Source organism: Lactuca saligna, chromosome 4 (genome assembly GCF_052625555.1).
Source record: "Lactuca saligna cultivar CGN05327 chromosome 4, ASM5262555v1, whole genome shotgun sequence".
NCBI lineage: Eukaryota > Viridiplantae > Streptophyta > Magnoliopsida > Asterales > Asteraceae > Lactuca > Lactuca saligna.
In genome coordinates, this window is record NC_136420.1 from 269458401 (window position 1) to 269486316 (window position 27916).

A 27916-nucleotide genomic window follows, 5' to 3' on the forward strand; every position below is an offset into this window, starting at 1 on the left:
TAAACATTTATTCCAAAACCCCTTTTTGCACACAATTTTCTTAAGAAATTGTTTTGAGGATTAATAATAAAAATAAAAATAAAAATAAAATAAAATAAAATAAAATTTTTTAAAAATTTATTAATCGACAAGAATCAGTTTAAACCTTTATAAATTCCTTTAATCTGTTGAGGATTAGGGATCAAAGTTTTTAGACGACCGTTATCTGCTTGTCGGTACCTTTCATATTCACATCTTTGTCTGGTCGATTGTCGATATTGTTGTCCACTTAAGCACGAAAAATTGTGACAAAAATAAGACGTATTGCAAATGACAAGACAAAGTGATCCTGAGTTCCTAGATATTATAGCTTAAGGACCATTCAGCTGACGACGACCAGGGATATTGTTGTCCACCTAAATTGAGTAGCGAGATCTATAGACAATCTGTATATGTTCAATTTTAAGTGTACTAGAACGTGTTTCCCGCTTCCTGATATGCCCCAGCCATCAAGAACTTCCAAAGTACTCCTTACACCGGGTGAGCAGACAACCATTCAGAGAGAGAAGAGATACAGAGTTCTTCAGAGGGGCTGAGAATAAGAAGGTTGCATATGTTGTGTACCAGGTCGGATTAGAAGTCCCGCAAAGGAGACAGCATATGGCTAACAAATAAGAAGTTTTTCACACATTTCACACATTTATATATATATATATATATATATATATATATATATATATATATATATATATATATATATATATATATAGCTTGCAGAGAAATAGACTTGCATATGTTGTGTACCAGGTCAGATTAGAGATCACGCAAAGGAGACAACATATGACTAACAGAGGGAAAGAAAGAAAATGATATTCTACAGACCTAACTTATCGGAATTTACCAGTCACCCCATCCAACCGAAATTAAGGACAAAATCCGCACATCGAGGAAAAGTTAAACCACGGTTCCAAGTACGGGTTCAATTAATGTGACGAGTAGATTCCCGTATATATCTCCCTGCTCAACCTATCCAAGCGTCGTATTGTCAGGCTAAACGGAACTATCTAGGTCAAGATTTGTCAAGTCATTTGATTTCCTAAGTTCAATTCTGCCTAGTCATGTCCGTTTAGAATCTTTCGTGCCTACCGACACATTAAATCGGAGCATAGACCCTTCAACTTTGGGTACGTTACACAGACTCAGGTTGCCTGTTATCACATGATCATATCACTTCCCAGAACATCTCCCTCAAACATAATTTCTAATTTTTAATGTTTTTTGGATTTTCTATTTTTTTAATGTTTTTGGATTTTCTATTTTTTTTAATTTTTTTTATTTTCTATTTTTTAACGTTTTTGGATTTTCTATTTTTTAATGTTTTTGGATTTTCTATTTTTTAATTTTTTTTTGATTTTCTATTTTTAATGTTTTTGGATTTTCTATTTTTCTCCCCCTAAATTTGTGCATAAAAGAAATGAAATGCACAAATTTATTTAAGAATTAATTCTCAAAACGAATCATTTTTAGAAAATTAACCAGCACATCGAATCGAGCTTTGTTAAAAGGCTTGGTGAACAGATCTGCTACATTATTATTAGAGCAGACCTGTTATAGCCGAATAAGCAAACATTCATAACATTCTCGAATAAAATGTATTTTAATGTCGATGTGCTTGGTTTTTGAGTGCAAGACCGGGTTTTTGGCAATTTGAATCGCAGCCTCATTGTCACAAAAAATAGGGGTTTCTTGAAAATTCAAACCGTAGTCCAACAATTGATGTTGGATCCAGATGACTTGAGAACAACAAGCAGATGCAACAACATATTCTGCTTCTGCTGTTGAGGTTGAGACTGTGTGCTGCTTCTTGCACTGCCATGACACCAATCTATCTCCCAGAAATTGGCATCCTCCTGAAGTCGATTTTCTATCAAGCTCACACCCGCCATAATTGCTGTCTGCAAAAGCATAGAGATCAAATTCGGGACTTTTCGGATACCAAAGACCCAGTTTTGGGCACCCTTTGAGATACCGAAAAATCCTTTTAACAGCAATTAAATGAGAGAGTTTAGGATTAGCCTGGTAGCGAGCACATTGACAGACCGCAAACATGACGTCTGGGCGACTAGAAGTAACATACATGAGTGATCCAATCATTGATTGATAATGAGTTTGATCTACGAATTCACCCTCAAGATCAGGAGTCAGAAGAGGCCGTTCCGCCATGGGCATAAGAGCAGGTTTTGCGTCTTGAAACCTGAACTTCTCCAGTACATCTGCCACATATTTTGCCTGATGAATAAGGATTCCGATTGAAGATTGTTGAACCTGAAGCCCCAAAAACGTGGTCATTTCCCCAAGAGAGCTCATCTCAAAACGCTTCTTCATCACCGCTTCAAACTCCTTGCAAAGTTGCTGGCTTGTCGACCCAAAAATGATGTCATCCACATAAATTTGAACGAGAATTTGATCTGGACCAACATGCTTGAGAAATAAGGTTTGATCAATGGTGCCTCGGGAATAGCCGTGATTAAGCAAATGCTAAGTAAGAGTAGCATACCAAGCTCGGGGAGCTTGATGCAATCCGTACAAAGCTTTGTCTAACTTGTAAACATGGTTTGGAAGAGATGAAATAACAAAACCCGGTGGTTGGTCAACGTAAATCTCCTCCTTGACTTTGTCGTGCAAGAAAGTCGTCTTGACGTCCATTTGGTATACAGTAAAATTCATGTAGGAAGCATAAGCAAGGAAGATACGAATGGCTTCCAAACGAGCAACCGGAACATAAACTTTTGTATAGTCAAGACCCTCAACCTGTCGAAACCCTCGAACCACCAATCTTGTCTTGTTGCGCACAATGACACCTGAATCGTCTTGTTTATTTCGAAATACCCAATGAGTATCAAGAGATTTCTTTCCTTTTGGTAGTTCCACCAATTTCCAAACTCTGAGTTTCTCAAATTGATTTAATTCATCATGCATGGCTTCAACCCAGCTGGGCTCATTCAGATCCATCTCAATAGATTTAGGTTCTATTTGAGATATGAAGCAAGAGTAAAGACATGTATTTACATCCCCACTTTTACTTCTCGTTTGAACCCCGTCGCCCAACTGACCAATGATGTTCTCTATTGGATGATCTCGCTGAATGCGTGAAGGGATCTGATAGCTAATATCATTGACCGAAACAGGAAGATTATGAATGTTAACCGCTCCATCATTTGCTGTATGGTCTGTAAAGGATGAACAAGGTTCGTTAGAAGAATCCGCTACAAACTCTTCTACAATATTTTCTGGAAAATGAAGTTCCATCAAAGTTGAAGTTACATCGGAAGTCTCGTGATTCATTAACTCTTTTTCCATTGGAGTTAAGGGAGTAGCAATGGCATCATGAGAAGGTTGTTGAGGAGATTCAGAAGATTCAGAAAGAGTAGGAGGTACTGAGGGAGGATTAGTGGAAATCAATGGAGGTCAATAAACAACTTCATCTTCTTCGTCATCACTAGGAATCTTCGAATTGGAAGTAGATCCTTCTTGATTATCTAAAGACACATTGAATGATTTGAAAAGAGATGAGTAGTCAAACAACCAGTCAGGACCCACTCTAGCATCTGTCTCATTTTCCTCAAGCCAACGAACATCAAATGATTCTACAATCTGTTTAGTCTTCTTATTGTAAACCCTGTACGCAGTTCGAGCAGCATATCCAACAAAATAACAGTCATCGGCTTTGGCATTGAATTTGGGATTGGATTCCAAGTGGAGAAGAGTGAAAGGGCAGCCAAAAACTCTTAAATGACTGACAGATGGCTTGTGTCCAAATAGAATCTCATACGGCATCTTCATTCTGGCTTTGTTGATTAGCACACAATTTTGAACATAACACGCAGTGTTAATCGCCTCTGCCCAGAAGAATACAAGAAGCTTGGAATCACAGAGCATCGTCCTTGAGGCATCTTTTAGAGTTCGATTCCGACGTTCGGCAACCCCGTTTTGTTGAGGTGTTCGAACAGAGCTGAATTGATGCACAATCCCTTTCTCAGCGCAAAAATGATCAAGAACAGCGTTCTTGAACTCTGTTCCATTATCAGTACGCAGCGCTTTCACTTGATTGTTAGTCTGATTTTCGATCATCACAATGAATCTTTTGATAAGGTTAGGAATTTCTGCTTTGTTAGACAAAAATAAAACCCAAGTGAAACGAGAGTAATCATCTATCACAACGAGGTATAAAGAGTTGCGATTGATGCTCAAAATATTAATCGGACCAAATAAATCCATATGCAATAACTCGAGCACATGACTTATGGAGTTTATCTGTTTTGGAAAGTGTGGTTTTCGATGATGTTTTCCCTGGGCACACGAAACACACTTCTCAAAAGTAATGAAATCTTTGATTGGTAGCCCACGAACCAATTCGTTCTTTGCAAGCCGATTCAGGTTCTTTGCATTCGCATGACCGAGCCGACGATGCCATAACACCGCATTTTGTTCAGAAGCTTTGGAGAAGAGACACGTGACATCATCAGGGAAATTACTATTCATGTATAATGTAGGCATTTCCATCCCGTTTAGATCTTACAAGAATCCAATCGTCAGGGATAATAATTCCAGGTTTTATGATCAGACATTCCTTATCTGTGAAATGAGTATAGTAGCCCTTGTCACATATCTGGGATACACTCAGCAAGCTGTGCTTCAGTTCTGGAGCAAATTTAACATTCTCAAAATTCAACACCTCATTGGACACAGTTCCTCTTTGAGTAATTTTTCCACTCTCTCCGCCCACAAAAGAAACATATCCCCCATTAAAAGTTTGAATGTCGTGCAACTGGGATATGTCTCCAGTCATGTGCCGGGAGCAGCCGCTGTCGACATACCAAGGTCTGGCGACATTCCTCCGCAACTATCCCTGCACGACGAGTGGAATTATTTAGTTTTGGGAACCCAGGTCATCACAATCCCGGGTTGACTTTTTCCTTTTACAAGTTTTTCATTTGCTTCTTTCTTTGCTTTTGAATTGGAGAGTAATGGAGATTGATCTGAAAAAGATTTTGGAATCCATTGAAAGTTAGGTTTCAAAAATTTGTGAGTTTGCTTTGAACTGGTGGATCTTTTACTTGAATAGTTAGAAGATCTTGTCCCGCTTTTTGATAAATTTGACTTACGCTTGGCCTGTGTTGACTTTGGCAAACTTCCGTTGTTTTTACAAAAAACCTGTTTATTCTTTTGAAATCTTTTGAAGTTTTTGTTTAAAGTTGTATTCAAATCTCCATTTCTAGAATGAGTTTTGAGAATTTTCCTAGTCAAGGATCGTCCCCGAAATTCATTCTCCCCTCTTTTTGTTGTATGAGATACAAACATCCGGTTCATGCAATTTCTTGCAATGTGTCCAGCAGTGCCACAGTTAAAACAAATTTGTTTGTTATCAGAAACTTTGGCACTGTTGTTGTCAGTGTTGTTCTTAGCTTTTCCATTTCTAACACAATTACACTTGCAAGATCCATCATAGATTTTAGTAACAGATGTGTTAGATGTAGAGACATGCAAATCAGATTTAGCAGTTTGATTAGAAACAACACTATTAGAATCATTTTCAGACTGAAATAAAATACCACCCGACACAAAAACATTTGCGTTTGATTTTGACACAGACTCATGACTGACACCAGACTCAATCACAACATTATTGGACTCAAAAGTTTCAGCAGCATACTCCCCCTGGACTATTGATATATCTGCACTTAAAGCAAAAACATTAGTATGCAAAGTCTCATAACTAGACTGTATTTCCTGCTCAGAAGCTCACTTTCCGTACACCATGCAAGGTTCTTTGTCAATTTCTTCTTGAGACAGAGGAATAGCAGTATAGTTGTGATTGAATGGAAGAGGGACACTCTCATAACCTATTCCAACTTTTATTTGATTACCATGAGTGATATCTCTCCAGTGTGATTGACCTTCGATTAATTTTGCAATCTTTTCACTTGACCCATCGTATTTTTTGAAATTAAATTCAGCTTTTTCAAAACAATTTTTCAATGTGTCAAGTTCCATGGTTACAGCAGCAAGTTTTCTTTTGAGATGATCATAGTTCTCGCATTTGTTGCCGTAATCCTCTTGCAATTTTTTAAAATCTTTTGTTTTATTTTCTAATTGAGTTTTTAACGGCTTTTGATTTTTCCTAAGAGTATATCCCTCATATTTCAAGTCCTCGTTCTCTCTCTTGATTAATTCAATTTGATCTCTCAAAAACTTAACAATTTTAATACAAGATTGAGAACAACCGAATTCACTTACCTCATATTTGACTGGTTCAGGAGTGGTCTGAACCATGAATGCAAACTGCAAATTCATCATTTCCTCCTCTGGATCTGTTTCCATTTCTTTATTTGCATCCTTGAATTGAGCAAGATTTGCCTTTTCAGGTTCTGAAATGTTTAGGGCCTGAACTTGATCTTCCCAGTTGAACGATTGAGCTACCATTGCCATGTTTGCAGACTGATTGTTTGAAGATGATCCTCTGTTGTTGCTGTGAACGTACGTTACTGGCACCATGGTTCTTTCAGAGTTTTCTCGCTGACTTGGTTTTGGACATTCCCTCGCAAAGTGTCCTAGTTCATGACAATTATAACAATGCAACTTTCCTTTGCTAAAACCCATCTTTTTGTCTGAATTTACACCCCAGTTGTTGTTTCCAGTATTTTTTGAGAATTGTTTAGCCCTGAATACTGCCATTGCCATTTGCCAAGTAATATCCATCTCTTCCACGTCTTCAGGATGAATTTGATCAAGATTCATGAATGAAAGTTGTGGAGAGAGCTCTCCAGCAACAAAGTCATTGTAGCAGTTCACCAACCCAGTAGTTAAAGCCATATTTTCCTCCTTTTCTTTTGAAAATGAGCTTTGGGAACCAATTCCATGAGATTGAATTAAAACATCTGTGAAAGGACTAACACTAGAACTAGCTTGAGATATGGTTTGAGGGATTTGAGTTTGTTGCATGTTAGGTATGATGTATGGTATGTTTTGACGGACTGTATGAGGTTGAACTTGAGGAACCTGGATTTGAGTATTTTGAAGAGTGGTGAAGCTTGAAAAAGCGGTGTTGTTATTTTGAATTCCAAGATTAGCTGTAGAGTATGAATTAACATGATTGATTTCTCTTTGTTTGTCATCAAGATCGCAAGCTTTGATGATTGCCATTGTCTCGGACAGGCTTAAACGATTCAGATGTTTTGTCTTTTTAATCACCGAGACATTCATGTCCCATGACTTTGGGAGAGAATTTAGTAACTTCTTGTTGATTTCAGATCTAGTAACCATCACTCCTGCAGAGCTCATTTCAGTGGTTAGTGTGATAAATCTTTGCAATTGATTTTCCAATGTTTCTCCCAATACGTAGTTAAACATGTTGAATTTTTGTCGGAGCATGTCTTGTCGACTTTGCTTCATGTCTTCATTTCCTTCATAAACTTCTATGAGTGCTTCCCATAATGCTTTTGCTGATGTATACTCACGAAATCCTTGTGCTATTTCCGGAGACAATGCCATTGTCAGTGTGGCAAGAGCCTTTTCTTGTTCTTCAACTCGTTCAAAATCATCATCAGTGTAGTTTTCAACTTGTTTGTCAATTATCGTTCCATCTTTTAAAGTAGAAGTAATCCGAATTGGTCCTCTCAAAATGCTTCTCCAAATTTTGAAATCCTTCATTTTGATGTATTTTTCAATCCGATATTTCCATTCAGGAAATCCTTCAGCTAATAGCAATCTAGGTATGCGAGTAGTTGTTCCCATTATTGCATCCAAATCTTGATGAACAGTCAAGTTTTGAGATTCCATTTTAGTAATTTTAAACTGCACACTAAAAACTTTTAAACACACACTCCTTAACTGCACACACTTATCTAGCCGCACACTGAATTGAGCCGCACAGACAAATCTAACCGCACACTAAACCTGCAATCACTTCAACCGCACACACCTTCAACCGCACACTCCTTTAACCGCATACACCTTCCTTAACAGCAAACCTTGAAATTCAGCAGCAAACCTTCAATAGTGGGCAACAAACACTCAACAGTTGGCAGCAAACACTAAAAAAAAAACAACTTCAATTGATACCAAATTGGCTCTGATACCAATTGTAAGTCCCCAAAATTAAGGATCCAGTTTAGTAATCAATGAAGTTAATTGCAATTAGATTTAGATTGAGAATAAGAAATTGAATCAAGCATGCACACATTTATATCATATAAATGTCAGATACACCTTGGGAAAAACACACACATACGTCACAAACTTCTGGCCAAAAAGTACAGACTGACACACCTCAGATGCTATTTATAGTACTCTTCCTACCAGCACAAGAGTGTGCGGCCAAGCACATGTGTGCGGCCAAGCACACATGTGTGGCAGCACACATTACATGACAATAAACAAAACACTGCAAACTGACTCAATTAACTATACAAAATGATGCCTAGCTCAAACCACAAATTATGTTCTTTCAGAAGCCCATCTTTGAAGCTTGGTGAAGCTCAAGCTACTAGATCTAGAGCCTTCATTTCATTTTCCAACTCCAGAAGGTATAAAGTTTTCATCTTCATGGTTTATTGAGTTAGATCTTGTTAGCTTCTTGGTTTCCATGGTTATTGTCTCATGATTTTGGTTCTTGTGAGTATGAGATACTCTACACCTTAGGGTTGCCATTTCTTGATGTTTCTGAGGATGATATGTCATAAAAATGGGATCTTGGTTGCTATCTTCCACCCATGCAAGAGTTTTTGGTCATTAGAGGAGATTATAGGAATAGGGTTTGATCTTGAGCTCCATTTAGCCATCCATAGGCATGAAGTCAGCGGCTTTATCATTTAGGCATTTATTAGGACCATATCTGAGGAATATATGGTTGGTCTTTATGGATTTAGAGGTAAAAGTGAAAGTGAATTAACAACGTTATACACAGGAGATAAATTAGGTTATGCCCAACGTATCCTGATGGTTCCCCGACCCTTCCAATAGAGGCTTTACGCAGAGCGTAGAGCATGGTGTACACAAGGCGTAGCACCAAAGAGTGTAATTGGCCAAAATTGGACTTTTGGTCAAGATGAGTGTGGTCTAGCCTTGGAAGGGTAAAATGATATTTTACCTTAGGTATAGATAATGTAATTAGGACCCCTGATTTTGGATTATCACCTTAATTACATTATCTTGGAAGGGTGAAATACACCACATTACTGGGCCCATTATTGTATGTTTGGGTTGAAATATACCCGAAGGTTGGGCCTACTATTGTATGATTGGTTGAAATATACCCAGGGTTGCGCTCACTCTAGTATGTTTGGGTTGGAATATATCTCAGGGCTGGGCCTACTAATTATTATGGTATGTGATATTTTGGGGAACTCACTAAGCTTTGTGCTTATGGTTTTATGTTTATGTTTCAGGTACTTCCGGTTCGAAAAGGAAGAGCTTGCCATGATCTCACAACATCCCCTTTTGATTTCCGCATTGATGATTATTCTTCTCTGATGTTTTTGGAAACATTGTTTTATGATGATTTGAGACACATGATGTATGTTTTGACGAATTAAGAATGAATTTTTTTTATCACTATTTTTGGGTTGTTACAACGATGCAACCAACGATGGGTTGCGATGCGGGGATTGAGTTGAATTCATGATTGTTTTGTTGCCTACCATTCATAACGCGACCAGGAATTGGGTCGCAACATGTTGATCATTGACCGTTGGCTTTTTGACAAGTTTGATTTTTGGTCAAACTTTGATATATTTGACTGTCTAACTAAGGATTGGTCTTGGTTTGATATTATGTTGTTTGTGTTAGTTGTTTCGTTTGTAGTATTTGCTGTTGAGTTTCTACTGTTTGACTTAGGTGAGCTATCTAAATATACTATGTGTTACTCTTTAAATAGACTATGCTAGATGTTTTACTTTTTATTTTTAAAAGAAAAACTTTGTTTGAAATTTGAGACGTTACAATTAAATTCTTTTTATTTTATTTATTATCGACACTTCTTCTATGAAATATATGTATTTTTTGTTTGTATATTTTAAGCCAAATAAAATTAAAATTAAATAAAAGATATATGTCGAAAATTTGTATTTATATGAAAATAATAGAGGAGCAGATAAAATCCCAAACATTTTGGTTAATCATGTTATAATATTCAAAATATTCTGAATATTTAGTTGGTATGACTTGGAATTAAATTAATTCTTTTTACTTATTCACGGTTATTCATTTGATTAAGATTAACCATATATAATCTAAAATAATAATTTTAAACCTAAAATAACTATTTCACCATAAGTCATTTATATTTGATTTTTTTTTATTTAATTGTTTTATTATTATTATTATTATTATATGCCCAAAAAACCAACCCTCACACAAAACACACTCTGACACACATCATCTACAAAATTCACACACACAACACAGATCCGCACACACAACACACACAGTCACCATTATCCTTATAATTTCGGAAATTATCTCTATATAATAGTAAAATTTGAAAAAAAATTCCTTTATAATAGCACAAAATAATATGTATAGAAATGATCTCTATTTATAATAAATTTACACAATTGTCTCGCATAGTGAAACAAAATTACATAAATGGTCTCTTTATATATATATATATATATATATATATATATATATATATATATATATATATATATATATATATATATATATATATATATATATATACAGAGAGAGAGGTGGTTCAATTGAAAAAATAAAAAAGATTTAGAATGAAGGAATCATTCTCAGCTACTCATTTAATCTAAGTATAAAAAGATACGGTGTGAAACTTGTAAATATGTTAATAACCTTCAATCTCAAATACGTAACTATAGAGAATTCGATAACAATTCGTTCATCATCAAAAATTTTCCTCCAACCTTCAATAATCATCCAGATTTCTTCAACTAAACCGGAATTTCTTCGTTGTTCATGAAATTGAAATCGGGGTTCTGGACTCGCAGTCACAATCGACATTGAAGGACTCAGAATCGGTATTCACAGGTTCCCAATCGGATTTTCGGAAATCAAAATCAAAATGAGAAATCGATCAGACATAGGATGTCGCATCTGAAGTCGAAATCGGAAGTATATGATGATTTGGAATTGATAATTTGATGTTTTTAACATTTTTAAAATAGTTAACTTGTATGCATTCTAACTATATGATGAAATACATAAACTAAATTACCACGTTATATTCACATATGAATATGTTTTCTCACTTGAATCAGTATATGATTATTAACAAATATGCAAGTCTGTATGTTATTCATATGTGAATAACATATAAAAATTATATATATTTGTCAAAATACCTTCAAATATTCATAAGTGAACATATTCACAAGTGAATATACTTTGTAATATTCATATGTGAATATACTGTGTAATATTCATAAGTAAATATATTATCTAATATTCACAAATGAATATACTATGTAATATTCACATGTGATATACCATGTAATAGTATGTGATATTCACATATGAAATATCATTTAATATTCATAAGTGAATATATCATCTAATATTCACAAGTGAATATAATATGTTAATATTTACAAGTGAATGCATCGTCCAATATTAAAATATGAATATACTATGTTTATTATATGATATATTCATATATGAATAATACTTCAATTGTAAATAAATAAATAAAAAAAATCATACTTTTTATTCATAAGTGAATAACGAATGTAGTATAATCAAATCTAATACATTTTTATTCACTTATATATGAAATTGTGTTTATTGTTACGTGAACTATACTGAACTATAGGTACTACAATAGTAATGGTACTCAACTAATAATATCCACCTAATAAGAACTCAAAAGAAGAACATGCGAAAGAGTCTAGTCATTATCTATATTTCACATTGGGAAGTATTTTATTATACAATAGTATGTCAATGGAAAATATATAAGGTAAATAAATGAAGCAGATACCAAACAATATAAATGTACAAATTACATTCAAAGAGTGAAAAGAAACTAATTAGCTTTGACCTATTTGCATATTATTTTTCAGGGGTTGGCTAAGGCTTGAAGGAATGGACTGCGGTTTCAAGCCACATCCTTGCCACCTAGACCGCAAATACCGCCCCCTAGGTGCGGTTTCCTGTGGTTTTGGTTGCAGTGCGACTAGAAATAATTGCACCCTCTTTCTTCTCTCTCTTTATCTATGTGTCTTTCTCTCTCTTCTCCTTTCTCTCACCTCTCTCTTTCTCTACCATGGTTTCCACTCTCTGGGTGTGGTAAAAATGATGTGGCTCCTATGTGTCAAAAGAAGGAGTGTGGTTCCTGTGGCACCACTCCCTCCAGCCTAAGAGTGTTCGGTATGGGACCAACGAGAAGCAACGCGGCTAACTTGGCATTCCGCAACGGCTGCATAACGGGGGGAACACTGCCCCCCCCCCCCTGCTCGTTGCAACTCTTCGAAGGCGCATCTCGTTGGCGTGGTGACGGGAAGAAACGGATCGATTTTGACCATTTGAGTGCAACGGTTAAAAAAAATTATTAAAAAAAACAATTTATTATCCTATAAATACCGCCTATTTTATTTTAAAACTTTCACACTTTCTCTTCTCCTCTCTACATACTTTCAATTATCTTCAAAAAAAATATGGATCCTTTCGACTTGTCCGATGATTCAGATGACGATATTTTCTTTAGGATGATGTATCATTATTACACTACCGACCTGCTACAACCAGACCCAGCCCCGCTAGTAACAAGACGTGCGATGTTAAACAGAAATCGCGAGGAAGGACACGAACATCTATATCGCGATTACTTTGCGGATAATTGTGTATAGGGGCGAAGGACTTCAAAAGAAGATTTCGTTTGAGTAGGGATGTGTTCTTACGAATCGTCAACGCCTTGGAAAGCCGATATCATTTCTTTACTATATTTTTATACAAAATAAATAAAAATGTACTACATGCTTCTTTAATTTTACAACATATGCAATATATTTTTAAACTGTAGTTAATTTATGTTTAGGTACGAATTTTTTCAATTAAGATATGATGCTAGAGGTAGACGGGGGTTTACAACGTTGCAGAAATGTGTTGCGGCCATTCGTTTGATGGCTATGGAGGAGTCACCCGACACCATGGACGACTATATGAGAATGTCCGAAAGAACCGCAAGAGAGAGTTTGTATACATTGTCAAGGGGTGTTGTTGAAACTTTTGGTGACGTGTATTTGCGAAAACCTTCGTTGCATGATTTGCAAGAATTGTATGCGATGCATGAAGAACGCCATGGGTTTCCCAGAGTGATCGGAAGCATTGATTGCACACACTGGAAATGGAAAAATTGTCCGATAGCATGGAAAGGGCAATATGCAAGTGGTCATCACGGATCACCTTCTTTGGTGTTAGAGGCTGTCGCTTCTCAAGATTTATGGATTTGGCATGCATTTTTTGGGGTTGTGGGTTCCAACAACGACGTCAACGTTCTTGATCAGTCGCCAATATTCGATGATCTTTTGAATGGAAAAGCCCCGGATGCTCCTTTCACGGTGAATGGAAACGAATACAAATATGGGTATTACCTTACAGATGGAATATATCCTCAGTATTCCACATGCGTAAAGGCATTCCGCCACCCGGTTGAAGAACGAGACAAATTTTTTAAGAGAAGACAAGAAGGAGCACGTAAGGATGTGGAACGTGCTTTTGGAGTGCTGAAGGCGAAGTGACATATAATCGAACATGCAGCACGACCATTGGATTTAGAAACTTTACGATATATCATGTATGTATGTATCATAATGCATAACATGGTAGTAGAAGATAAAGGGCGAAATATTGCACACTATATCCCAACGGAGCCCAGACACGTTCAGTTTCAACCAGGAACAGCATATTATTTGCATCGTGTTGTTGACATTCAGGACGCAAATAAACACAGACAACTTCGAGAGGACTTGGCGGATTATATCTTCTATGGTAACAATAACAATAACGAATAGCGTTGTATTTTTTTTTAATTTGGATGTTAATTCTTTTTTTTTGGACTTGGCGGATTATATCTTCTATTATACTTTTTAAACATTATGTTTTATTTATTTTTTAATTTAAAAAATATTTGTCTCAATTTTAAAAAAATCGAAATAAATAAAAAATAAATTATAAAATGAAAAAAAAAAAGTTGGTGTCATAACAAGATATAACATGTTGCCCATTTCCTCACTTGGTGTTATAACACCATTGATGATGTGGCATCAAAATGGTGTTGCATCTAATTGCCCACACCTTATGGTCTAAAGAGACACCACATTTGACTATTTAGACAATCCTACAACCAATCATTACATAATAATTTAAAATAATTACTTTTAAATTATGATTATTTCCTAGTTTTCAACATGCCCTTTATTATTCACAAATTTAATTCCTAAAAATTAATTGGATTAAATTTAGTCCTTAAAAATTAGTTTTATCAATTTAGAACCATTTTTTTTTCATAAATTTGTTTATGCAATACAATTATAAAATATTATAATCGATAAAATTTAGGGAAATCTCCAGAAAAGTCCTAAAATTTTAGTCCAATTTATGAAAAAGTCCCAAAATAATTTTTGTTTACAGAAAAGCACAGAATACCGGCTAAAACTTTGAAAAAACCCTTTTTGGCCGGTTTCGTAGATTTAGCCGGTATTCTGTCCTTTTTCGTTAGTTTGCTCAAAATATTAGGACTTTTCTGAAAATTACCCGATAACCAAAAATATTGGGACTTTTTTGAAAGTTACTATGGAATTAATAGATATTATTATTAACAAATCATTTATAAACATAAAAAATATTTTTTTTATTATAAACAAAGGAAATACATTTGTTGTTAATTTCTAAAAATAGAATGGTCGACTATGTACTTCTCAATTGTTTGTTGACCACTTCAAAGTCTCTATGTTCTTCATATGTATCGTTGTGGGTGTCATAGTGAGAAGTACTCTATTAGGCGTGACCAATACAAGAGTTGATAATATTTATTAATACACAATCAATAAGTGTCTACTTGCTATTAAGCATGATGCTATATGATCATGTGTTATTAGAAAATATCATTACACGAACATATAGATATTTCATTATGTTCTTTAACCTAACTACCACCTAACCTCCAAACATTACCCGGTAACAACCATAAAATTACACACATCTATCGAGAGTGAAAAGTAAACTTTGAATGACAATTTAAATAGATAATCACCCTTCACTTGTTTCCATATAAATTATCATTCAGGGTTCACTTTTCACATTTTATAGATGTGTGTTAGCCGATGATTGTTAACATGTAAGGTATGAATGTTGGTTGGTAGTTAGGTTAAACAACATAAGAAGAACACCAACATTAGAGGAATGCTAACTAACTTCATCTCACCATCACACCCACAACAATGCATAGGAAGAACGTAGAGAGCTTGAGTGGTCAGGAAACAATAGAGGAGTACTTAGGCCACCAATATTTTGGTTATTATGTAATTTATAAAAGATTTGTTAATAATAATATCCATTAATTTCATGGTAATTTTCAAAAAAGTCCCAATATTTTGGTTATTATGTAATTTTTGGAAAAATCCTAAAATTTTGAGCAAACTAACGAAAAAGGACAGAATACCGGCAAAATCTGCGAAACCGGCCGAAAAGGGTTTTTTCGAAGTTTTAACCGGTATTCTATGCTTTTCTGTAAATAAAATCTATTTTGGGACTTTTTCATAAATTGGATTAAAATTTTAGGACTTTTCTGGAGATTATTATTCTTTGGAACTTTTATTCGTACATTCACTAAATCTACTTTTAGATTTATATAATTTTTTTACTTTATATTATTTTTTTGGAACTTGTATTCGTACATTCACTAAATCTACTTTTAAATATTATAATCGATAAAATTTATATTATTTTTTGGTACTTTTATTCGTACATTCACTAAATCTACTTTTAAATTTATATAATTTTTTTACTTATCTACCCACTAAATCGATTCTTAATTTTATATATTTTAAAGTTTTTCTTGTTTACAATTGATAAGTTTATATATATATATATATATATATATATATATATATATATATATATAGAGAGAGAGAGAGAGAGAGAGAGAAAGAGAGAGGTGGTTCAATTGAAAAAATAAAAAAGATTTAGAATGAAGGAATCATTCTCAGCTACTCATTTAATCTAAGTATAAAAAGATACGGTGTGAAACTTGTAAATATGTTAATAACCTTCAATCTCAAATACGTAACTATAGAGAATTTGATAACAATTCGTTCATCATCAAAAATTTTCCTCCAACCTTCAATAATCATCCAGATTTCTTCAACTAAACCGGAATTTCTTCGTTGGTCATGAAATTGAAATCGGGGTTCTGGACTCGCAGTCACAATCGACATTGAAGGACTCAGAATCGGTATTCACAGGTTCCCAATCGGATTTTCGGAAATCAAAATCAAAATGAGAAATCGATCAGACATAGGATGTCGCATTTGAAGTCGAAATCGGAAGTATATGATGATTTGGAATTGATAATTTGATGTTTTTAACATTTTAAAAATAGTTAACTTGTATGCATTCCAACTATATGATGAAATACATAAACTAAATTACCACGTTATATTCACATATGAATATGTTTTCTCACTTGAATCAGTATATGATTATTAACAAATATGCAAGTCTGTATGTTATTCATATGTGAATAACATATAAAAATTATATATATTTGTCAAAATACCTTCAAATATTCATAAGTGAACATATTCACAAGTGAATATACTTTGTAATATTCATATGTGAATATACTGTGTAATATTCATAAGTGAATATATTATCTAATATTCACAAATGAATATACTATGTAATATTCACATGTGATATACCATGTAATAGTATATGATATTCACATATGAAATATCATTTAATATTCATAAGTGAATATATCATCTAATATTCACAAGTGAATATAATATGTTAATATTTACAAGTGAATGCATCGTCCAATATTAAAATATGAATATACTATGTTTATTATATGATATATTCATATATGAATAATACTTCAATTGTAAATAAATAAATAAATAAAATCATACTTTTTATTCATAAGTGAATAACGAATGTAGTATAATCAAATCTAATACATTTTTATTCACTTATATATGAAATTGTGTTTATTGTTACGTGAACTATACTGAACTATAGGTACTACAATAGTAATGGTACTCAACTAATAATATCCACCTAATAAGAACTCAAAAGAAGAACATGCGAAAGAGTCTAGTCATTATCTATATTTCACATTGGGAAGTATTTTATTATACAATAGTATGTCAATGGAAAATATATAAGGTAAATAAATGAAGCAGATACCAAACAATATAAATGTACAAATTACATTCAAAGAGTGAAAAGAAACTAATTAGCTTTGACCTATTTGCATATTATTTTTCAGGGGTTGGCTAAGGCTTGAAGGAATGGACTGCGGTTTCAAGCCACATCCTTGCCACCTAGACCGCAAATACCGCCCCCTAGGTGCGGTTTCCTGTGGTTTTGGTTGCAGTGCGACTAGAAATAATTGCACCCTCTTTCTTCTCTCTCTTTATCTATGTGTCTTTCTCTCTCTTCTCCTTTCTCTCACCTCTCTCTTTCTCTACCATGGTTTCCACTCTCTGGGTGTGGTAAAAATGATGTGGCTCCTATGTGTCAAAAGAAGGAGTGTGGTTCCTGTGGCACCACTCCCTCCAGCCTAAGAGTGTTCGGTATGGGACCAACGAGAAGCAACGCGACTAACTTGGCATTCCGCAACGGCTGCATAACGGGGGGAACACTGCCCCCCCCCCCCTGCTCGTTGCAACTCTTCGAAGGCGCATCTCGTTGGCGTGGTGACGGGAAGAAACGGATCGATTTTGACCATTTGAGTGCAACGGTTAAAAAAAAATTATTAAAAAAAACAATTTATTATCCTATAAATACCGCCTATTTTATTTTAAAAATTTCACACTTTCTCTTCTCCTCTCTACATACTTTCAATTATCTTCAAAAAAAATATGGATCCTTTCGACTTGTCCGATGATTCAGATGACGATATTTTCTTTAGGATGATGTATCATTATTACACTACCGACCTGCTACAACCAGACCCAGCCCCGCTAGTAACAAGACGTGCGATGTTAAACAGAAATCGCGAGGAAGGACACGAACATCTATATCGCGATTACTTTGCGGATAATTGTGTATAGGGGCGAAGGACTTCAAAAGAAGATTTCGTTTGAGTAGGGATGTGTTCTTACGAATCGTCAACGCCTTGGAAAGCCGATATCATTTCTTTACTATATTTTTATACAAAATAAATAAAAATGTACTACATGTTTCTTTAATTTTACAACATATGCAATATATTTTTAAACTGTAGTTAATTTATGTTTAGGTACAAATTTTTTCAATTAAGATATGATGCTAGAGGTAGACGGGGGTTTACAACGTTGCAGAAATGTGTTGCGGCCATTCGTTTGATGGCTATGGGGGAGTCACCCGACACCATGGACGACTATATGAGAATGTCCGAAAGAACCGCAAGAGAGAGTTTGTATACATTGTCAAGGGGTGTTGTTGAAACTTTTGGTGACGTGTATTTGCGAAAACCTTCGTTGCATGATTTGCAAGAATTGTATGCGATGCATGAAGAACGCCATGGGTTTCCCAGAGTGATCGGAAGCATTGATTGCACACACTGGAAATGGAAAAATTGTACGATAGCATGGAAAGGGCAATATGCAAGTGGTCATCACGGATCACCTTCTTTGGTGTTAGAGGCTGTCGCTTCTCAAGATTTATGGATTTGGCATGCATTTTTTGGGGTTGTGGGTTCCAACAACGACGTCAACGTTCTTGATCAGTCGCCAATATTCGATGATCTTTTGAATGGAAAAGCCCCGGATGCTCCTTTCACGGTGAATGGAAACGAATACAAATATGGGTATTACCTTACAGATGGAATATATCCTCAGTATTCCACATTCGTAAAGGCATTCTGCCACCCGGTTGAAGAACGAGACAAATTTTTTAAGAGAAGACAAGAAGGAGCACGTAAGGATGTGGAACGTGCTTTTGGAGTGCTGAAGGCGAAGTGACATATAATCGAACATGCAGCACGACCATTAGATTTAGAAACTTTACGATATATCATGTATGTATGTATCATAATGCATAACATGGTAGTAGAAGATAAAGGGCGAAATATTGCACACTATATCCCAACGGAGCCCAGACACGTTCAGTTTCAACCAGGAACAGCATATTATTTGCATCGTGTTGTTGACATTCAGGACGCAAATAAACACAGACAACTTCGAGAGGACTTGGCGGATTATATCTTCTATGGTAACAATAACAATAACGAATAGCGTTGTATTTTTTTTTAATTTGGATGTTAATTCTTTTTTTTTTTTGGACTTGGCGGATTATATCTTCTATTATACTTTTTAAACATTATGTTTTATTTATTTTTTAATTTAAAAAATATTTGTCTCAATTTAAAAAAAATCGAAATAAATAAAAAATAAATTATAAAATGAAAAAAAAAAGTTGGTGTCATAACAAGATATAACATGTTGCCCATTTCCTCACTTGGTGTTATAACACCATTGATGATGTGGCATGTGATGTGGCACCAAAATGGTGTTGCATCTAATTGCCCACACCTTATGGTCTAAAGAGACACCACATTTGACTATTTAGACAATCCTACAACCAATCATTACATAATAATTTAAAATAATTACTTTTAAATTATGATTATTTCCTAGTTTTCAACATGCCCTTTATTATTCACAAATTTAATCCCTAAAAATTAATTGGATTAAATTTAGTCCTTAAAAATTAGTTTTATCAATTTAGAACCATTTTTTTTTCATAAATTTGTTTATGCAATACAATTATAAAATATTATAATCGATAAAATTTAGGGAAATCTCCAGAAAAGTCCTAAAATTTTAGTCCAATTTATGAAAAAGTCCCAAAATAATTTTTATTTACAGAAAAGCACAGAATACCGGCTAAAACTTTGAAAAAACCCTTTTTGGCCGGTTTCGTAGATTTAGCCGGTATTCTGTCCTTTTTCGTTAGTTTGCTCAAAATATTAGGACTTTTCTGAAAATTACCCGATAACCAAAAATATTGGGACTTTTTTGAAAGTTACTATGGAATTAATAGATATTATTATTAACAAATCATTTATAAACATAAAAAATATTTTTTTTATTATAAACAAAGGAAATACATTTGTTGTTAATTTCTAAAAATAGAATGGTCGACTATGTACTTCTCAATTGTTTGTTGACCACTTCAAAGTCTCTATGTTCTTCATATGTATCGTTGTGGGTGTCATAGTGAGAAGTACTCTATTAGGCGTGACCAATACAAGAGTTGATAATATTTATTAATACACAATCAATAAGTGTCTACTTGCTATTAAGCATGATGCTATATGATCATGTGTTATTAGAAAATATCATTACACGAACATATAGATATTTCATTATGTTCTTTAACCTAACTACCACCTAACCTCCAAACATTACCCGGTAACAACCATAAAATTACACACATCTATCGAGAGTGAAAAGTAAACTTTGAATGACAATTTAAATAGATAATCACCCTTCACTTGTTTCCATATAAATTATCATTCAGGGTTCACTTTTCACATTTTATAGATGTGTGTTAGCCGATGATTGTTAACATGTAAGGTATGAATGTTGGTTGGTAGTTAGGTTAAACAACATAAGAAGAACACCAACATTAGAGGAATGCTAACTAACTTCATCTCACCATCACACCCACAACAATGCATAGGAAGAACGTAGAGAGCTTGAGTGGTCAGGAAACAATAGAGGAGTACTTAGGCCACCAATATTTTGGTTATTATGTAATTTATAAAAGATTTGTTAATAATAATATCCATTAATTTCATGGTAATTTTCAAAAAAGTCCCAATATTTTGGTTATTATGTAATTTTTGGAAAAATCCTAAAATTTTGAGCAAACTAACGAAAAAGGACAGAATACCGGCAAAATCTGCGAAACCGGCCGAAAAGGGTTTTTTCGAAGTTTTAACCGGTATTCTATGCTTTTCTGTAAATAAAATTTATTTTGGGACTTTTTCATAAATTGGATTAAAATTTTAGGACTTTTCTGGAGATTATTATTCTTTGGAACTTTTATTCGTACATTCACTAAATCTACTTTTAGATTTATATAATTTTTTTACTTTATATTATTTTTTTGGAACTTGTATTCGTACATTCACTAAATCTACTTTTAAATATTATAATCGATAAAATTTATATTATTTTTTGGTACTTTTATTCGTACATTCACTAAATCTACTTTTAAATTTATATAATTTTTTTACTTATCTACCCACTAAATCGATTCTTAATTTTATATATTTTAAAGTTTTTCTTGTTTACAATTGATAAGTTTATATATATATATATATATATATATATATATATATATATATATATATATATATATATATATATAGAGAGAGAGAGAGAGAGAGAGAGAGAGGTGGTTCAATTGAAAAAATAAAAAAGATTTAGAATGAAGGAATCATTCTCAGCTACTCATTTAATCTAAGTATAAAAAGATACGGTGTGAAACTTGTAAATATGTTAATAACCTTCAATCTCAAATACGTAACTATAGAGAATTTGATAACAATTCGTTCATCATCAAAAATTTTCCTCCAACCTTCAATAATCATCCAGATTTCTTCAACTAAACCGGAATTTCTTCGTTGGTCATGAAATTGAAATCGGGGTTCTGGACTCGCAGTCACAATCGACATTGAAGGACTCAGAATCGGTATTCACAGGTTCCCAATCGGATTTTCGGAAATCAAAATCAAAATGAGAAATCGATCAGACATAGGATGTCGCATCTGAAGTCGAAATCGGAAGTATATGATGATTTGGAATTGATAATTTGATGTTTTTAACATTTTAAAAATAGTTAACTTGTATGCATTCCAACTATATGATGAAATACATAAACTAAATTACCACGTTATATTCACATATGAATATGTTTTCTCACTTGAATCAGTATATGATTATTAACAAATATGCAAGTCTGTATGTTATTCATATGTGAATAACATATAAAAATTATATATATTTGTCAAAATACCTTCAAATATTCATAAGTGAACATATTCACAAGTGAATATACTTTGTAATATTCATATGTGAATATACTGTGTAATATTCATAAGTGAATATATTATCTAATATTCACAAATGAATATACTATGTAATATTCACATGTGATATACCATGTAATAGTATATGATATTCACATATGAAATATCATTTAATATTCATAAGTGAATATATCATCTAATATTCACAAGTGAATATAATATGTTAATATTTACAAGTGAATGCATCGTCCAATATTAAAATATGAATATACTATGTTTATTATATGATATATTCATATATGAATAATACTTCAATTGTAAATAAATAAATAAATAAAATCATACTTTTTATTCATAAGTGAATAACGAATGTAGTATAATCAAATCTAATACATTTTTATTCACTTATATATGAAATTGTGTTTATTGTTACGTGAACTATACTGAACTATAGGTACTACAATAGTAATGGTACTCAACTAATAATATCCACCTAATAAGAACTCAAAAGAAGAACATGCGAAAGAGTCTAGTCATTATCTATATTTCACATTGGGAAGTATTTTATTATACAATAGTATGTCAATGGAAAATATATAAGGTAAATAAATGAAGCAGATACCAAACAATATAAATGTACAAATTACATTCAAAGAGTGAAAAGAAACTAATTAGCTTTGACCTATTTGCATATTATTTTTCAGGGGTTGGCTAAGGCTTGAAGGAATGGACTGCGGTTTCAAGCCACATCCTTGCCACCTAGACCGCAAATACCGCCCCCTAGGTGCGGTTTCCTGTGGTTTTGGTTGCAGTGCGACTAGAAATAATTGCACCCTCTTTCTTCTCTCTCTTTATCTATGTGTCTTTCTCTCTCTTCTCCTTTCTCTCACCTCTCTCTTTCTCTACCATGGTTTCCACTCTCTGGGTGTGGTAAAAATGATGTGGCTCCTATGTGTCAAAAGAAGGAGTGTGGTTCCTGTGGCACCACTCCCTCCAGCCTAAGAGTGTTCGGTATGGGACCAACGAGAAGCAACGCGACTAACTTGGCATTCCGCAACGGCTGCATAACGGGGGGAACACTGCCCCCCCCCCCCTGCTCGTTGCAACTCTTCGAAGGCGCATCTCGTTGGCGTGGTGACGGGAAGAAACGGATCGATTTTGACCATTTGAGTGCAACGGTTAAAAAAAATTATTAAAAAAAACAATTTATTATCCTATAAATACCGCCTATTTTATTTTAAAAATTTCACACTTTCTCTTCTCCTCTCTACATACTTTCAATTATCTTCAAAAAAAATATGGATCCTTTCGACTTGTCCGATGATTCAGATGACGATATTTTCTTTAGGATGATGTATCATTATTACACTACCGACCTGCTACAACCAGACCCAGCCCCGCTAGTAACAAGACGTGCGATGTTAAACAGAAATCGCGAGGAAGGACACGAACATCTATATCGCGCTTACTTTGCGGATAATTGTGTATAGGGGCGAAGGACTTCAAAAGAAGATTTCGTTTGAGTAGGGATGTGTTCTTACGAATCGTCAACGCCTTGGAAAGCCGATATCATTTCTTTACTATATTTTTATACAAAATAAATAAAAATGTACTACATGTTTCTTTAATTTTACAACATATGCAATATATTTTTAAACTGTAGTTAATTTATGTTTAGGTACAAATTTTTTCAATTAAGATATGATGCTAGAGGTAGACGGGGGTTTACAACGTTGCAGAAATGTGTTGCGGCCATTCGTTTGATGGCTATGGGGGAGTCACCCGACACCATGGACGACTATATGAGAATGTCCGAAAGAACCGCAAGAGAGAGTTTGTATACATTGTCAAGGGGTGTTGTTGAAACTTTTGGTGACGTGTATTTGCGAAAACCTTCGTTGCATGATTTGCAAGAATTGTATGCGATGCATGAAGAACGCCATGGGTTTCCCAGAGTGATCGGAAGCATTGATTGCACACACTGGAAATGGAAAAATTGTCCGATAGCATGGAAAGGGCAATATGCAAGTGGTCATCACGGATCACCTTCTTTGGTGTTAGAGGCTGTCGCTTCTCAAGATTTATGGATTTGGCATGCATTTTTTGGGGTTGTGGGTTCCAACAACGACGTCAACGTTCTTGATCAGTCGCCAATATTCGATGATCTTTTGAATGGAAAAGCCCCGGATGCTCCTTTCACGGTGAATGGAAACGAATACAAATATGGGTATTACCTTACAGATGGAATATATCCTCAGTATTCCACATTCGTAAAGGCATTCCGCCACCCGGTTGAAGAACGAGACAAATTTTTTAAGAGAAGACAAGAAGGAGCACGTAAGGATGTGGAACGTGCTTTTGGAGTGCTGAAGGCGAAGTGACATATAATCGAACATGCAGCACGACCATTAGATTTAGAAACTTTACGATATATCATGTATGTATGTATCATAATGCATAACATGGTAGTAGAAGATAAAGGGCGAAATATTGCACACTATATCCCAACGGAGCCCAGACACGTTCAGTTTCAACCAGGAACAGCATATTATTTGCATCGTGTTGTTGACATTCAGGACGCAAATAAACACAGACAACTTCGAGAGGACTTGGCGGATTATATCTTCTATGGTAACAATAACAATAACGAATAGCGTTGTATTTTTTTTTAATTTGGATGTTAATTCTTTTTTTTTTTTGGACTTGGCGGATTATATCTTCTATTATACTTTTTAAACATTATGTTTTATTTATTTTTTAATTTAAAAAATATTTGTCTCAATTTAAAAAAAATCGAAATAAATAAAAAATAAATTATAAAATGAAAAAAAAAAGTTGGTGTCATAACAAGATATAACATGTTGCCCATTTCCTCACTTGGTGTTATAACACCATTGATGATGTGGCATGTGATGTGGCACCAAAATGGTGTTGCATCTAATTGCCCACACCTTATGGTCTAAAGAGACACCATATTTGACTATTTAGACAATCCTACAACCAATCATTACATAATAATTTAAAATAATTACTTTTAAATTATGATTATTTCCTAGTTTTCAACATGCCCTTTATTATTCACAAATTTAATCCCTAAAAATTAATTGGATTAAATTTAGTCCTTAAAAATTAGTTTTATCAATTTAGAACCATTTTTTTTTCATAAATTTGTTTATGCAATACAATTATAAAATATTATAATCGATAAAATTTAGGGAAATCTCCAGAAAAGTCCTAAAATTTTAGTCCAATTTATGAAAAAGTCCCAAAATAATTTTTGTTTACAGAAAAGCACAGAATACCGGCTAAAACTTTGAAAAAACCCTTTTTGGCCGGTTTCGTAGATTTAGCCGGTATTCTGTCCTTTTTCGTTAGTTTGCTCAAAATATTAGGACTTTTCTGAAAATTACCCGATAACCAAAAATATTGGGACTTTTTTGAAAGTTACTATGGAATTAATAGATATTATTATTAACAAATCATTTATAAACATAAAAAATATTTTTTTTATTATAAACAAAGGAAATACATTTGTTGTTAATTTCTAAAAATAGAATGGTCGACTATGTACTTCTCAATTGTTTGTTGACCACTTCAAAGTCTCTATGTTCTTCATATGTATCGTTGTGGGTGTCATAGTGAGAAGTACTCTATTAGGCGTGACCAATACAAGAGTTGATAATATTTATTAATACACAATCAATAAGTGTCTACTTGCTATTAAGCATGATGCTATATGATCATGTGTTATTAGAAAATATCATTACACGAACATATAGATATTTCATTATGTTCTTTAACCTAACTACCACCTAACCTCCAAACATTACCCGGTAACAACCATAAAATTACACACATCTATCGAGAGTGAAAAGTAAACTTTGAATGACAATTTAAATAGATAATCACCCTTCACTTGTTTCCATATAAATTATCATTCAGGGTTCACTTTTCACATTTTATAGATGTGTGTTAGCCGATGATTGTTAACATGTAAGGTATGAATGTTGGTTGGTAGTTAGGTTAAACAACATAAGAAGAACACCAACATTAGAGGAATGCTAACTAACTTCATCTCACCATCACACCCACAACAATGCATAGGAAGAACGTAGAGAGCTTGAGTGGTCAGGAAACAATAGAGGAGTACTTAGGCCACCAATATTTTGGTTATTATGTAATTTATAAAAGATTTGTTAATAATAATATCCATTAATTTCATGGTAATTTTCAAAAAAGTCCCAATATTTTGGTTATTATGTAATTTTTGGAAAAATCCTAAAATTTTGAGCAAACTAACGAAAAAGGACAGAATACCGGCAAAATCTGCGAAACCGGCCGAAAAGGGTTTTTTCGAAGTTTTAACCGGTATTCTATGCTTTTCTGTAAATAAAATCTATTTTGGGACTTTTTCATAAATTGGATTAAAATTTTAGGACTTTTCTGGAGATTATTATTCTTTGGAACTTTTATTCGTACATTCACTAAATCTACTTTTAGATTTATATAATTTTTTTACTTTATATTATTTTTTTGGAACTTGTATTCGTACATTCACTAAATCTACTTTTAAATATTATAATCGATAAAATTTATATTATTTTTTGGTACTTTTATTCGTACATTCACTAAATCTACTTTTAAATTTATATAATTTTTTTACTTATCTACCCACTAAATCGATTCTTAATTTTATATATTTTAAAGTTTTTCTTGTTTACAATTGATAAGTTTATATATATATATATATATATATATATATATATATATATAGAGAGAGAGAGAGAGAGAGAGAGAGAAAGAGAGAGGTGGTTCAATTGAAAAAATAAAAAAGATTTAGAATGAAGGAATCATTCTCAGCTACTCATTTAATCTAAGTATAAAAAGATACGGTGTGAAACTTGTAAATATGTTAATAACCTTCAATCTCAAATACGTAACTATAGAGAATTTGATAACAATTCGTTCATCATCAAAAATTTTCCTCCAACCTTCAATAATCATCCAGATTTCTTCAACTAAACCGGAATTTCTTCGTTGGTCATGAAATTGAAATCGGGGTTCTGGACTCGCAGTCACAATCGACATTGAAGGACTCAGAATCGGTATTCACAGGTTCCCAATCGGATTTTCGGAAATCAAAATCAAAATGAGAAATCGATCAGACATAGGATGTCGCATTTGAAGTCGAAATCGGAAGTATATGATGATTTGGAATTGATAATTTGATGTTTTTAACATTTTAAAAATAGTTAACTTGTATGCATTCCAACTATATGATGAAATACATAAACTAAATTACCACGTTATATTCACATATGAATATGTTTTCTCACTTGAATCAGTATATGATTATTAACAAATATGCAAGTCTGTATGTTATTCATATGTGAATAACATATAAAAATTATATATATTTGTCAAAATACCTTCAAATATTCATAAGTGAACATATTCACAAGTGAATATACTTTGTAATATTCATATGTGAATATACTGTGTAATATTCATAAGTGAATATATTATCTAATATTCACAAATGAATATACTATGTAATATTCACATGTGATATACCATGTAATAGTATATGATATTCACATATGAAATATCATTTAATATTCATAAGTGAATATATCATCTAATATTCACAAGTGAATATAA

General features: G+C 33.4%; 3 protein-coding genes across 3 annotated transcripts; all 3 read left to right on the plus strand.

Annotated features, from left to right (window-relative positions):
* The first annotated feature begins 13127 nt into the window (after window positions 1-13127).
* Window positions 13128-13745, plus strand: LOC145040650 (uncharacterized). The gene has a single exon (XM_078988555.1). The coding sequence runs from the start codon at window positions 13128-13130 to the stop codon at window positions 13743-13745; it is 618 nt and encodes a 205-aa protein (XP_078844681.1).
* A 4821-nt stretch (window positions 13746-18566) lies between these two features.
* Window positions 18567-19178, plus strand: LOC145040651 (uncharacterized). Its single transcript, XM_078988557.1, has one exon. The coding sequence runs from the start codon at window positions 18567-18569 to the stop codon at window positions 19176-19178; it is 612 nt and encodes a 203-aa protein (XP_078844683.1).
* Window positions 19179-24024: 4846 nt separating this feature from the next.
* On the plus strand, window positions 24025-24636 carry LOC145040652 (uncharacterized). The gene has a single exon (XM_078988558.1). The coding sequence runs from the start codon at window positions 24025-24027 to the stop codon at window positions 24634-24636; it is 612 nt and encodes a 203-aa protein (XP_078844684.1).
* Window positions 24637-27916: the final 3280 nt, after the last annotated feature.